The 16591-nt window shown below is 34.8% G+C and overlaps 1 protein-coding gene and 2 pseudogenes across 1 annotated transcript; 2 read left to right on the top strand and 1 right to left on the bottom strand.

Moving 5' to 3' along the window:
• The window catches only part of LOC138332552 (sacsin-like), a 48668-nt pseudogene extending 43723 nt beyond the window's left edge, over positions 1 to 4945 (top strand).
• Positions 1068 to 2835, top strand: LOC138333176 (sacsin-like; annotated as a pseudogene).
• Positions 4946 to 12578: 7633 nt separating the features above from the next.
• Positions 12579 to 13178, bottom strand: LOC138332551 (uncharacterized protein PFD1115c-like). The gene has a single exon (XM_069280557.1). The coding sequence runs from the start codon at positions 13176 to 13178 to the stop codon at positions 12579 to 12581; it is 600 nt and encodes a 199-aa protein (XP_069136658.1).
• Positions 13179 to 16591: the final 3413 nt, after the last annotated feature.

Here is a 16591-nt window from a genome sequence, read left to right as displayed (position 1 = left end):
ATATTCAGGTCCACTTGAATCATATTAAGGATAGCCTTCTTCAATCTTATAACAATGATTATAAACCTGAGCAGAAAACATTGATTGCTGCACTGGGGAGATTGTGCATTTTTGACACAGAGAAAGGAGGACGTAGAAATGCATCTGGATTATACAGTCCACATGTGAGACTATTTCAGATCATGAAGAGCGATCAGCTACACTTTCCAATGGCACCGTACAATGAACAAGGATGGCGATCATTCATGGAACTCATTGGTATGGTCAAGGAAGCATCCACTGAGCTGATTCTCCAATTTTCTTATCAGATTGAAACAGAAGGAAAGCGTGAAATCACAGAGGAGGTTACAGAGAAGTCTTATACATTACTCGAGTACATCTGGAGTATAGATAAATTAGAGACTTTGGGTTTACTTTCAAGGATACGCGCAATAAAGTTTATCGTACCACCATTGATATCCGGAACCAAACACGATATTTATCCGCAGTTCGAATGTGGGAAATTAATGGCATTTGAAGGAGCTGTCCCTGAAAGTTATTCTAACGTTATTTGGAGTAGCTGTAGCATCCTTCCAGAAATAGCTGATCCATTCATTGGCGGTTTTAATAGAAAGAAATCCGATGCAGTAGCCAGACAACTGCAGGTATGCTTGAAACAACCACCGCTTGATAAGGTTATTCAACACACGCAAAATGTATGTGATGCGTTGAAAGACCAGTGTGAACAACATCGCTGGCAAAAAGATGATGCATATTTGGAAAGTCTCATGTCCGATATCTATAAGTACTTGTGGGACCATGGAGCGAAGGAAAGCATTGTCATCGAGCGACTACGTCAGAAACCGTTAGTATATCTACCATCAGAAAACAAATTTGTGAAGTGTGGGAATCTAGTTATCTACCTGGACGACAATGGAGAAATCAACCGTTCCTATACCCAGCTCCGATGGTGTTTGGTAGTAATTTTGCATTATTCAAACTGCTTGGTACAGATGAAAGGGCTACATGTGCAACGTATGCAAGAGTGTTAGAAGGGATCACACAGGAGGTGAAAGATGTAGAATTACATGCAAACGAGCGATTGTCTGCACAGAAAGCTATCGACGGACTATTTAGTCGTTTGCGAAACATGGAAACTGAAATATGCTTACAGGTACAAATCCTGTATCTTCCTACCAAAGAGAAACAAAATGGTGAACTCTACGCAAATGATCTACTCCGACAATGATAAGCTGTACGATGCCATTGGGAAGGAAGCGGGATTGCCGTATTTTGTAGGCTTCAAATCTTTGGATCTACGCTATTTTGACTTTGACATTGAGAAATTACCAGACAAATACAGACCATATGTTTTAACAAAGTTGGTAAAGGAAAGGTTTGATGCAGCAGACATTGAAGTTACCCAAGGACATCATACAAGACTGTTGCAGGAATTCATCCAAACTCCTGCATTTGTTGAGGGACTCCTACGCATTTCACATCATGATAGACTGAAATTACGATTTACAAAACCGAATGAAGAAAAACAGGAAAGTAGTGTGTTGACTGGACTGCAGAAAATAAAAGTGCTACAAGTAAAAGACTTAAATGTTGATTATGTCTACAACGGAAGAGTTGTAGGACGCAAAACAGGTGTATTTGGTCACATCTGTAAGGAAGAAAATGAGCAACAGGGAGTTGCATGGAACTTTTACACAAAGATTCCGCCTGAGATGGAAAGAAACGACTGGATTATGAAAATTGAAAGAGAGTTCGTCAAACTTCTAAAGAAAACAACTGGTATTGATTGTTCTATGCATCGACCAATTCTGCTAAAAATCCTGATGGCAATGGATTACCCAGAAACAATATCCGGCATTATGAATTCGGAAGAATACCGAGAATATAGGATTAATGCGTCGCTTTTGGCCGATTTTCTCCCGAAATGTGGGACCTACGTTCATGAGAAATGGCATCATATGCTAGACAACAACACATTTACGTTTGACATCGGGGAATATGTGGCGGTTCACTTGACGGATGATGCAATGGGTTCACAGGAAAACACCATTTATATATATGGAAGGATTGAGAAGTTAGGGGGTTCCGATATCGTGGGGAGAGCTATCAGATGAATTCACAAAATACGAAGTCGACGTTGGAGAAGGCAGGTTTATTGAAAAATATGCTTTCGACATGTACAAAATTCTTCGCAGAAGAACAACTTCGAACGAGTTGGTCAGCGCAGTTGAGGTTGCAAACAGAATGCCTGCAAAAACGACACCTCTTCAAGTAATTTTCAAGGAGGTCAGAAAAAAATTGAAGGCAATTTGGACCTTACCGGAGAAGGAACGAACTCTTCTCTTCAAGAGATATCTAAGGCGCTGGCACCCGGACAAGAATATTAGCAATGAAGAACAGGCAACAGAAACATTCAAGTATATCATGTTTGTTTGGGACAGACTCACGAATGGTGATCCGGTAAACATTGACGATGATGTCGACCCCTCCAGTTATTCTGACTCCCGACCATCTGCAAACCAAGAATTCTACGATAACGTCTATCGACAGTGTTCTAGAGAAAAAGAATGGCACCGAGCGTCAGCGGGGTCACGAGGAGGACACCATAGATCCTACAACGTATTTGACACCGATCCTGTGCCCAACCCTATCGAACAAAGGAAGTGGTTCAAACAAGCAGAACTGGATCTCTGTGCAGCAAAACACTTCATGCAGTCTGCAGAGGAGGTCCAAGGGTACAACTGGATATGTTACATGTCGTCATCAGGTAATGTCGTGTTTTATTTTAATTCACCTCCACAAAAATATTTTCTGTCGTAGTCCACAATCATGTTATGGTAATATACCCTACCGTCAGTTTTTGGTGACAAATACTTAACTAGGGCTATTTCTGCCTTTGGTTTGGTTTTAACTTAGCTTTTTATAAATGAAACGCTTTACTACTAATTCCATGGTAGGTAATGTACAAGGATTGACTTAGAGCCTTTAACATCACTGTAAAATTCCTTTAAATAGCAGTTTATAATTTTGAAAACGTATGCAGACTTTTAACCAAAAGTACATATAGCTTCAGATTTCAACATGGAATCAATCAATAGTTCACTTTAAGGCAAATTCTGTAATATTACAAGGTCCTTAATTGATCAATGCTAGCTTTTTGAGGTTATGTTAAATTTTAAAGTGCTTAATTTTTTGTTAAGAAGACTACAATTTTCATATCATCAATCGATTATCATCGTATTTTGTGTAATAGACAAATCTCTGTCGCGTAAACCCCTGACGTATATCATTTAATAACAATGACTCATCATGGAGACATCAACAATTGATGTTAATTCTTTGCGGATTACAGAGATAAGTGACTCTGCATTTTAAAGCCACATTGACCGATACAAACATAATTATTCAGTATTTGATTTACGTAAAGGACCAAGCTACCTTCTACAAGATTTGGTCAAACAGACCCTTAAGTTTGTTTTTGAATACTACATTTATTCGGGGTATAAATCGTTTTAACAATGTGAGAACCCCGGGAATGTTGCATCAATGCGAATTTTAAGGTATCCAATCTTTTAACTTATTTAGTGATGACACCGTCCGATCGTCCTTTGTTATATCACATTATTTTTAGCTGCAAATTTGTCCTTCTTGCCATGTTCATAAACTAACGACTGATATCATATTTCAAACACCATTAAAAAGACTTTTCTTTTCGCTTTCTAACCCCGATGAAAGATACATGTAATCATTGCGTATATTTTTTCCCTAGTACATTGCCTCATGTTGGTCTTATGCAGGTTTCTTCATTAGAATTGTACCTGTTTGTCCCTTTTGATGAGCAAAAAGTCTAAAATGATCTTTAAACTTTCTTCCTAACTTACTTTCCTCTTCCTAACGTCGCTCAGCATGACCCAAGGGGTACTAAATTTGGCCTTCTGCACTTCGCCCGTGTCAATATAGTGCAGGATTCACTGGATTTTTGGTAACCATGGCAGGGGATAATGGGCAAAATCATTTAAAAACTTTAGTTTCTGCTCCTAAAGACTTAACGACAGCATAAAGGGAGTTGGACGCTTGTTCGCCATGTCAGTATAATGGGACCGGGTAAGTTGTTCAAATGGTGACTTTAAAACTATTTCTTAACGTCAGCAAGTTCATATTTTCAAGTATATAGCACTAAATAGTGGCTTATTGATATACTTGATCGCACCTTACTTACAGGATGCATGCGTATAACAAGAACCTTTGCTGTATCAGTACACCTCATTTAGTTTTCTCCTGTAGACAAGAAAACTATGATGGTTGCGGACGGTCCGTTAGCCCATGTCAATCGAAGGTTCGAATCCATGATTATTGCTCCGAACATTAAAGGGGAACAGAGTTGTTCGCTCTACAAAAAATTCGAGCCACCTTTCAAATTAAATCGATCTATTCAAACATCTCACTACACTCATAATGCATTTTATATTTGATTTTATGTATAGCATCTTAATTAAGTTTGATAACATGACCTACATTACTATAATACTTTGTAATATAAAGTGCTTGATAAAAATGACCTTCATTAGGATACTTCGTAATATAAAGTGGTTGATAAAATGACCTTCATTAGGATACTTTGTAATATAAGTGGTTGATTAGGTTGTTAGATGTGTGCCCTTTCTGATTTTATGTTATTAGGCGGTGGAGAAATCGTTGAAGTCAATATTGTATGGAAAGGATGCCAATAAAGTCACCAAAGGTCACGACGTTATTCAAATAGCAGCCTCTTTATCTGACGATTCACTTTTGGCTGCTGCTGGTGAACTACAGAATCTTCTTGGATACCACACACACATGCGATATCCGGATGTACATGCAGCTGGTAAGATTCCATCCACATCATTCACCACATCAGGCAGAGTCAGACACTCTATGGGATAGCCGGATCCTAAAAGATGCTGCCCCAAAAAGAACTAAAGGTAAGCTGTTTTGTTGATATGAAGAATAAAGTGGTCATAATGTACCAGATGTCCAACCAGTCTCATCCCGTCACGTTATGACCCAAAACTTATACAGTCAGCTTTTCATTCATTAAGGTGGAGCATTTTAATCCATGAATATCTGAAAGAATAACCATTATAAATGACTTATTCGATAAAATTTATGCATCATACATACTCTTTTAAAATGATTACCATAATACAGAAAAGATGCATACTACTATTGAAAAAGTGGGACAAAATGTCTATTTGTATTGACTTTTACTTTCTAATTATGTTACCAGAATGTACTTGGACGAAGTGGCTGGGTGACGCATTGAAAGGTCATTGAAAAACATTCACTAAAAAGTGGACGTTAAGTTTAAAGAAGAAGCCTGGATTACCTGTCAACTACATTGATGCATTACGAACAATGTTTTAGGAGCCTTGTATATAGTCATGTTTTATATATTCTGTATACGTTATACTCTATTGAAGACTTCCCATCTTGAAGTTAATATTGAATACTGAACTGTATTCAATGTAACTGATCATGATACAGTATATTATTAATGAAACATTCCTGGAACATATTATTGAAATGATGTAAACATTACGCTGTGTCTTGCTCTATGTCATACTACATATTTGTATTTGAGTTTTCCTTGCATTGACTTTGTTGGAATATTCTTAACTAACACACTGAACTGTTAGTCGATTTACTGGTTCCAGAGAATGTTTTGTATATATCTACCAGTATATTTTAACAAGCTATATGAGATATAGCAAACACTATTGTACATAAATGTTACTTCAATATTTTTTCATCTTAACTTATTTTACTTTTGATAAAAATCTACCTTGACAAGAACATAATCAGTTGCTTTACAACAATATATACATGTATAGAACCAGACGTAGGAGAATAGAAATAGTTGCCTCTTCATATATATTAATTTGTATACATGTATATATATCGCCGTGTATTTTATCAAGTCAAACTTGTCTCCACAATTTACCGCTAATTTTAATTCTAATAATAAATATTCTGATCATTAATGTACAGTATTCACACTAGTTGTCTCCCTTTGATCATGCAGATAATCGATCATTGTTTACATTCATAACTCTCTGTTTCGGAAAAATAGTTTGATGTTTATGTTATGATCAGCTGATTATCATGACAAAACAACATAGCGACCAAAAAATATGTGTTAACTTGTAAAACTTGATTATATTTCAATGCTGGAAAGACATTCGCATTGCATGGTAACGAGCGATTTGTAAAGAACACTTGTAGCTTGTGTATCATTTTGTCATCAACATAGTATTGTATATAATCCCCTCCGAATTCAGACTGTTAAAACTTAAAGTCTAAAATTCCCAATATACGTGTACAATATTATACCATTGAGATGTCATTATTCTTCAATTATCTCTTTGAATATTCCGATAGGTCCTATATACCAGATGTTTTGACATTGTGGCTTATTTGTATATAGATATTTTAGAGAGACCACACGATAGGTCCTATATACCAGATGTTTTGACATTATGGATTATTTGTATGTAGATATTTTAGAGAGATATCCCGATAGGACCTATACACCAGATATTTTTGACATTACAGAATATTTTGTATGTAGATATTTTAGAGAGACCGCCCTATAGGTCCTATATACCCGATATCGATGTTTTGACATTATGGAATATTTGTATATAAATATTTTAGGGAAACCACACGATAGGTCATGTATACCAGATGTTTTGACATTATGGAATATTATCTATTATGGCCTGGTTGAGAGGGCACTATTGCCTCATAGTATTGTTGAGGGATGGAATAGTGCCCGAGCCGAAGGCGAGGGCACTATCCCGTCACGAGACAATACTATGAGGCAATAGTGCCCTCTCAACCAGGCCATAATGCGTTTAGTAGACCCGTTTTCATGTCATCGTATAAGAAGCACGTCAAACGATTGCCCCGTAACCTCGTAACGCTATCTTCATTTTCACACCACGTTGTTGCATTAAGTACAACATATGAGTTGTCGCACAAATCTGTGTTTCTATAAAACGGGGTTCAGCTTCATGAAAATTAAAAGTATATCAATACAGAACATGAGTGAACTGTCTTCTGTAGAAAAGCAACATTTGCTTCAAGCCCCACACGCGAAGCCTGTCCCCGCCATCTTGACGTCTTGGTCGAAGCGCAACGTTATAATGACGTCATGTAATGGTAACGTCACAAGACATTCCCGTTCAATTTCGCGCCACTTCAATAGTGCCCGCTTGCCCGGGCACTATTGCAAATAGTACCCTTGTGTGTAGCTAATCAGAATCCACTATTCTGTCACGTGATGTACTAATTGTATGTAGACCTTTAGAGAAGACATCCGATAGGTCCTATATACCAGATGTTTTGACATTATAGAATATTTGTATGTAGATATTTTAGAGAGACCACAAGATAGATCCTGTATACCAGATGTTTTGACATTATGGAATATTTGTATGTAGACATTTAGAGAAGACATCCGATAGGTCCTATATACCAAATGTTTTGACATTATGGAATATTTGTATGTAGATATTTTAGAGATACCACCCGATAGGTCCTATATACCAGATGTTTTGACATTATGGATTATTTGTATGTAGATATTTTAGAGAGATATCCCGATAGGACCTATACACCAGATATTTTTGACATTACAGAATATTTGTATGTAGATATTTTAGAGAGACCACCCGATAGGTCCTATATACCCGATAGATGTTTTGACATTATGGAATATTTGTATGTAGATATTTTAGAGAGACCACACGATAGGTCCTATATACCAGATGTTTTGACATTATGGAATATTTGTATGTAGATATTTTAGAGATACCACCCGATAGGTCCTATATACCAGATGTTTTGACATTATGGAATATTTGTATGTAGATATTTTAGAGAGACCACCCAATAGGTCCTATATATCAAATGTTTTGACATTATGGCTTATTTGTATGTAGATATTTTAGAGAGACCACAAGATAGGTCCTATATACCCGATGTTTTGACATTATGGAATATTTGTATGTAGATATTTTAGAGAGACCACCCAATAGGTCCTATATACCAGATGTTTTGACATTATGGAATATTTGTATGTAGATATTTTAGAGAGACCACAAGATAGGTCCTATATACCAGATGTTTTGACATTATGGAATATTTGTATGTAGATATTTTAGAGAGACCACACGATAGGTCCTATATACCCGATGTTTTGACATTATGGAATATTTGTATGTAGATATTTTAGAGATACCACCCGATAGGTCCTATATACCAGATGTTATGACATTATGGAATATCTGTATGTAGATATTTTAGAGATACCACCCGATAGGTCCTATAAACCTATAAACCAGATGTTGTGACATTATGAATATTTGTATGCAGATATTTTAGAGAGACCGTTTAGACATTTTGGAATATTCCTTTGTAGATGTTTTAGAGAAAACATCCGATAGGTCCTATATACCAGATGTTTCGATATTATTGGATATGTGTATGTAGATATTTTAGAAAGCCCATCCGATAAGTCCTATATACCCGATGTTTAGACATTATGCAATACAATGTATTTGTATGTAAATATTTTAGAGAGGCAACCGATAGGTCCTATATACCAGTTGTTTAATAATTTTGAATATTTGTATTTAGATATTTTAGAAAGGTTTCCGAAAGTTCATAGACGGAGTCCGCCGTGGCAGAGAAGTATAAGTTACTAAAAGTCTATACTTAGTCTGTAGGCCACGAGTCAGGTCAAGTATTACTGGTCTCTGGGTTTCCTCCCTAACCTAAGCCTAGTGTGTATTAGACAATTATCTGTTAACGTAAATCAAAATGTCAGAGTGCGCATTTGATACATCCGTGTGCTATGTGCTATATATATTATTGTATTGTTACTCCTTATTACATTACAGTTATAAAATGTTAGTGATTTCATCGTTATGAAGTACATTTTAGTATTATGGTTAAGTAAAATATATCAATTACTTACTAGAGTCATTTCTACATATAAAACAAAATGTGGAACATGGTTAGCTCCCCTTAGACATATTCTAATAAGCACATTTATATTTATGTATTTGTTAATCGTGTCAAGTTAATGTTCTAACGACTACTGAAACATTCCTGGTAACCTACCTAATCTGATTTATATTTAGTGTTACATTGTAATGGCTCCTTCCGTGAACATTTATATTATAACCAAATATGTTGTCATGAACATTAATATTTTTCTGGTAAAGAATAAGTTAATGCATGTTCGACATGTTTTTTTACATATTTTTTTATTTTGTATCTTCGGTTAGAACAATGTATTTTATTACGGACATATTTTGTATTTTTATAATGTGTATATTGCTACATGTAGTACATATTTGTTTACAACAATTACCTTGATAAACTATTAATAATCTTCATCATAAAAAAATTATGTTTAACCGACATAAAATATATTGTTAATTCCTATACCGATTGACATACCCTATATTCTATTGAGTTATCTCACAAACTATTGTTACCAACGGTTTCACATAGAATTCTTTAAAGGCCCACTACTTTTTCGAAACTCCTTTTGATTTTTTAAATGGGAATGTAAAACAAGACAGATAATTTTGTTGGGTCACAAAAGTTATTTACTTAAATTGTTACTACACCTTACTAAAAATGATAAAAATAAATTAAATGTTATTTTTATAACGCGGGTCGTATTATGTTTTCTGTCGTCGTCCTAATTTCCCTGTGTTACCCCTGTATCAGACGGCAACACAGCGAAATCATTCTTCACTGTTACAAAAAATTACACAGGAAATCTTGCATTTGTTTGGTGCCATCAATATCAATTTTCTTTTTATTATTGTGTTTAAGAAACTTTTATTTTTTGTTTCGGAAAGGTAGTGGGTCTTGAATTTAAATCTTATCAAACAAATATGAAAAGTTAAACATGTTTGCCATTTTATAATGTTCTATGTTCATCAATAATAGTACCGTAGAGAATTTATCTTGTAATCGACATAAAAATATATTGTTTGGATGTGTACCTTATAAGTATAAGAAACTTATGGTTAATGTCATAAATCATTGTTTGGAATCCTTTTACGCCTATCATTTATGTTGTACTCGTTATATTTATGTTATGATAAAGAAGTAATATTATTGTCATTCGACATTTTTTATATTAGAGTTACTTCCCTTCGTTTAACTGACATAGTAAAACGAAGGGAATCAAAGTAACTCTGATAGAACAGAATGCTAACAGATAAAAATCCAATGCATACCTTATTGTTGAATGTCATTCCATGTAATGAATGTATGTTGTAGCCGACATAAAATAACGTAACTGTTAAATAGTTCCCCTTTACAATAACTTTAACAAATTGTTGTTTAAGTATATTTGTTTGTGATAATTACATGTTACAGTGCAGAAGTAATATCTAAAAATTATGATTTAGCATCCTTCGGTATAGTGAATTTACAGTGGTTCGGAAATAAAATAGCATTCAAAAAAGTGGAAGAATGAAAAAAAAAATCTATGTAGGCTTATCATTTTTAGAAATTTGTATCAATGTTGCGAATATTTTAAAGTAGATCATTTCATTCTACAGTTCGTCTACAATAAATAAATTATTAATAAGTATTACAGTAAATATATTATAACCGCCATTAGCATATCCATGTTAACATTAATATTCACACTCTTTAAAGGTTTATATTATTATTTATGATTGTTGATAACTTTAACAAGTAACTGTTACATAACCACGCCGAGTAGGTGGTACTTTAAAATATCCATCCGCTTAGATTATCTATGCTAGGTTTAGCTATAGGATAGATATTTAACCAGTACATAGAACAGATGTTGTGTTTGACAGTAACATTCTTAAAGTATTGTTAATTATCATTCCTTTAAGGAATTTATGTTGCAACAGACAGATTTATCTGCTATGACGAATATTTTACTAGCACATAGAACAGATGTTATATTTGAGAGTAACATTCTTAAAATATTGTTAAGTATCATTTCTTTAAGGAATTTATGTTGCAACAGACAGATTTATTTGCTAGGACGAATATTTTACTAGGACATAGAACAGATGTTATGTGTAACAGTAACATTTTCTAAAGTATTGTAAGTATTATTCCATTATTACATAAGTTAGGATTTAGAAAACAGCACTGTGATCTTCTCGAATTAATGCTAAGCAGCATTTCATGTGATGACGTTTTGATATAACCGACTTAGTTATACTGTAAGGAGTATTCTTTCTAGCACAAAATTTATTTAGATAATTTTGTACTAGATTCAGAAGATGCTTGATGAAACACCCTTGAATATCAGTGGAATCGTGTTGCTATGGACATATGTTTGATATACCGGTTAAAACATTTAACATTACTTACACGAAATTTTTAATTCAGTATAGTATTGTGTAATATTTTTACCTTAAATATTCGTCAAAGTTGGAATGCGATAATGTGTCTCGTTATAGCGTTATGTACTGATGTTACTACTAGGATATACATCTACATATAGATGTATTTGATGTGACCTAAATTAAAATCGGTATAATGATACAGTTTTCGTGAGTGTTTATCCTGACATGGAGATAAATCTAACCCATGTTTTAGTGTAAAATGCATCTATCTGATTTTGAAAATGAATACACAGTAATATTTGATATACTTCAATTGTGTAATGTATTGTGAACTAACTTATTTTTGAGGTTACTTTGTTTACCGTTTTTCGTGTCAAAGTTTTTTTTTACCGGAAATTAATTTTGCGATTGAAACCTAATGGTTCTATTGTATTTAATTTTGAGACTCTTTTACGGCGATTGAAACACATTGGTTCTATTGTATTTAATTTTGAGACTCTTTTACGGCGATTGAAACACATTGGTTCTATTGTATTTGATTTTGAGACTCTTTTACGGCGATTGAAACCTAATGGTTCTATTGTATTTAATTTTGAGACTCTTTTACGGCGATTGAAACATAATGGTTCTATTGTATTTAATTTTGAGACTCTTTTACGGCGATTGAAACACAATGGTTCTATTGTATTTAATTTTGAGACTCTTTTACGGCGATTGAAACACATTGGTTCTATTGTATTTAATTTTGAGACTCTTTTACGGCGATTGAAACACATTGGTTCTATTGTATTTAATTTTGAGACTCTTTTACGGCGATTGAAACACATTGGTTCTATTGTATTTAATTTTGAGACTCTTTTACGGCGATTGAAACCTAATGGTTCTTTTGTATTTAATTTTGAAACTCTTTTACGGCGATTGAAACACATTGGTTCTATTGTATTAAATTTTGAGACTCTTTCACGGCGATTTTCTTTTCGATTTCTTGTCACCTGCAAAATGTAATCGCAGGCATAAGTAAGTTGGTTGACAGTATACACTTAATTCCTGATCGCAAAAATAATAATTGGTTTATGATCACCCAGATAAAGTGTGATGTGAACTAATATTGTCTTATTAAATTTGAATTGTACTTAATTTTAATAAAGAGATTTTCTTAAAAATCATTGTGTTATGACTTCACTTCCTTAATGAAAAACATACTCTGTCCATGTTCAGTTGTCTGTCGTCCATGGTCAGTTTTCTGTCGTCCATGGTCAGATTTCTGTCGTCCATGGTCAGTTGTCTGTCGTCCATGGTCAGTTGCCTGTCGTCAATAGTCAGGTGTCTGTCGTTCATTGTCAGTTGTCTGTCGTCCATGGTCAGTTGTCTGTCGTCCATGGTCAGTTGTCTGTCGTCCATGGTCAGTTGTCTGTCGTCCATGGTCAGTTGTCTGTCGTCCATGGTCAGTTGTCTGTCGTCCATGGTCAGTTGTCTGTCGTCCATGGTCAGTTGTCTGTCGTCCATGGTCAGTTGTCTGTCGTCCATGGTCAGTTGTCTGTCGTCCATGGTCAGTTGTCTGTCGTCCATGGTCAGTTGTCTGTCGTCCATGGTCAGTTGTCTGTCGTCCATGGTCAGTTGTCTGTCGTCCATGGTCAGTTGTCTGTCGTCCATGGTCAGTTGTCTGTCGTCCATGGTCAGTTGTCTGTCGTCCATGGTCAGATGTCTGCCGTCCATGGTCAGTTGTCTGTCGTCCATGGTCAGTTGTCTGCCGACCATGATCAGTTGTCTGTCGTCCATAGTCAGTTGTCTGTCGTTCCATGGTCAGTTGTCTGTCGTTCATGATCAGTTGTCTGTCGTCCATGGTCAGTTGTCTGTCGTCCATGGTCAGTTGTCTGTCGTCCATAAGTAAACAATTCTTGTGTCCTATCAAACTGATATGGAGTACCTGACAATGACAGTTTGATACGTGATGTGTATCGTCAACGTACGATGATCACCTCGTGGTCCTTAGCTCACCCTACTTACCATCTCTATACGAGAAATAATTACCTCCCCATCGAGGGGTGTGACCTTGATATCACTGACCACTAGGGATGTGACCTTGATACCACTGACCACTAGGTATGTGACCTTGATACCACTGACCAATAGGTTGTGACTTTTTGATACTACTGACCACGATAGGTGTGACCTTGATACTAGGGATGTGACCTTGATACCACTGAAAGGGCACAAAGGGAAGCATGCAAGAATAATTACGGGTTTGCCATCATTTGCTAAAAATGAATCTCTTTATAGTGAATCAGTTTTGGAAGTACTAAGTGATAGGAGAGCTAGAAGAAAAACTTAAATTATTACATAAGATGAAAAAAACTCATGATACTCCTAACTTTCCTTTCGAATCTATTACCTCCCACAGTTGATGAAAATAATCAATACTGCTCTAAGAAACAATAACGACTTTTGTATTCCCAAACTATCGACTCTCCTCCACTCTCAAGTCTTTCTTACCTCTACTTAAAGAAACTGGAATAATTTAGATAATGATATTAAGTCATTACCCATTTCTCCTTTTAAGATTGCTCTTTCCCAACAAATAGTCTCTCATCGACCATTTATTTTAGCTATGGTGACAGAAAATTAAATATTTTTTCACACCAGAATGAGGCACAAATGTAGCAATCTAAATGACGATCTTTTCCGTTCAAATATAGTCGAAAATTCTCGTTGTACAAAGCTGTGGAAATCATTGTGAAAATGCTTATCATTATTTCTTAGAATGTCCCAATCATTTAGATGCCCGTACAAAGTACAAAGTTAATTAGCGAAATTAATGTATTTAGTGAACTACCAAGTAATATGTCATACAATTCAGCCGAAATAGACAAATCCGGATTTTTGACAAATTTAGGTATTGAATATTGTTTTTGAAACAAAATACAGTGTTTCTATTATAACTTGTATATTATCCACGGTGAGTGAATTCTGTCGTTACAAATTATAAAGCTTTTTTATATCAAATACAAAGGTTTTAAGCTCATTTAGTACAATTATTAATTTTGATTGAAACTGGTTTAAAAGTAACATATTGTTCTTTTGTTTTTTGTTATTCAATTGTTTGCTTCAGTATGTGTATTACGATAGTTGTACTAATTTTCACTGATAATGATTAGGAGGACGGGTGTTTAATTGGAATAACTTGTGCCTGATCAAATTTTGTACGTTTTACATATAATATACACAGTTGCATTATGTCTGCCATTGCCTCACACCCATAGGGAGTATGACTTTTGATTACTGACCAATGATTACCTTGATACCACTGACCACGAGAGGTGTGACCTTGATACACTACCACAAGGGATGTGACAACGTACTTTGAATGACTTGGCACACTGACCACGTATAACGGTCTGTCATACACTGATTCACTTAGATGTGACCTATACGTAGACGTGCACAGGAATGACCAGTGTGGACAAGGTTTATAAACCATACCAAATAGGGACATAGGACGTTTGATACCATTAATATGTTGAGACCTTCACCTAAACGACTTTTATGTTTTTAGAATGGAGATGTAAAACGAGATTGATAATTTTGTGTGAGTCCATAAGAAAGTTGACCTGGATTACTGACCATGATGTGACCATAAACATTACTTTAATCATCGAAGTTTAAAGGTATTTTTGTTCAAATAGATTGAATGTTTTTGAATAACGCATTCCGTCTTATTTGTTTCGCTGTCGTCCTAATTATCTCTATTGATGTGTACACTCACCATAGTTAGGGCTTTAACCACAGCGAGGACATACCTGGTCTGTTTTTTCCCTATTAAATTATACATAGATAACTTAGAACTGGACAACTTTACCTTTCTGACCCATTGAGAATCCACAGACATAGGTCTGTAGAGCTTAGATGACAACTATTTGAGTTTAGGAAAAACTGTACTTTATTTTAACCAGCAAACTGTTAATATCTCTATCTCGTTTTATTGTATTATACATAAATGTTGCAGTAGCTTAATGGAGGGGGTGGGTATGGTAACCTTGGATTTTAGTGAACTACCAAGTTCAAATATGTCATACAATTCAGCCGAAATAGACAGGGATCCGGATTAGACAAATGAATATATTGACATATTTTGTTTTTGATACTGGTATGTTCTAAAATATCAAACTGTTTCTATTTTATAACTACTATCTCTGTTATAACTACTATCTGACGGTGAGGTGAATCTCTTGTCGTTACCAAATTTTAAAGCTCTTTTATATCAATCAAGGTTTTAGCTCTTTAGTATTTTGATTGATACTGGTCCTAATATACAGCTGTTTCTTTTATATTGTTATTCAATATTAGCTTCAGATATGTGCAAATTACCACTTGTACGTAAACATTTTCAGATACTGAGGGGGATTAGGAAGGGTTATGAATAGAAAATAAACCGTGAATGGAATGACAAAATATTATTACGTTAAATACATTATATATGAACAATTGCATTATGTCTGCATTGCCTCACACCAATAGGGAGGTATTTTACGTTTTGTAAATGATTTAATTCATCTCTATATAGGCATAATAATCACTATTCAAGTACAACGTACTTTGGAATGACTTGGCACACAATCGTATAACACGGTCTGTCATAAATTGATTCAATCTTAGATACAATATACGTAGACGTGCACAGGAATGACGATGTGGATTTTATAAACCGTACCAAATACGGGACATAGGGACGTACGAATTTTTACCATTAAATATATTGAGACCTTCACCTAACGACTTTTAATTTTTTATGATGGAGATGTAAACGAGATTGATAATTTTGTTTTGTAGAGTCGCGAAAGTTATTAGATTTAAATCTTACCATAAACATTTCTTTAACATAAAGTTCTAAACGTATTTATTCAAATAGATTGAATGTTAATTTGAATAACGCATTCCGTCTTATTTTTTCGCTGTCGTCCTAATTATCTCTATTGGTTGTTGTACACTCACCAATAGGCCACCGATATAATTTTTGTGTGTTATTATTGGGTTTGTAGTAGGGCAGTGGTACAATAATCATAATATAGGAGGACAGGAGGTTTAGGATTTATCAAAAAGTATTCCTGGGATTCCGCAATTATATAATTATATAATGATAATTAGTACTAATCAGTTTTGGAGCAGAGGTATGATCTTTACCTTCCTAAAAAGTT

Source organism: Argopecten irradians, chromosome 10 (assembly GCF_041381155.1).
Source record: "Argopecten irradians isolate NY chromosome 10, Ai_NY, whole genome shotgun sequence".
Classification (NCBI taxonomy): domain Eukaryota; kingdom Metazoa; phylum Mollusca; class Bivalvia; order Pectinida; family Pectinidae; genus Argopecten; species Argopecten irradians.
The sequence above is the reverse complement of the archived record's forward strand: the minus strand, read 5'-3'. Positions and strand labels throughout refer to the sequence as shown.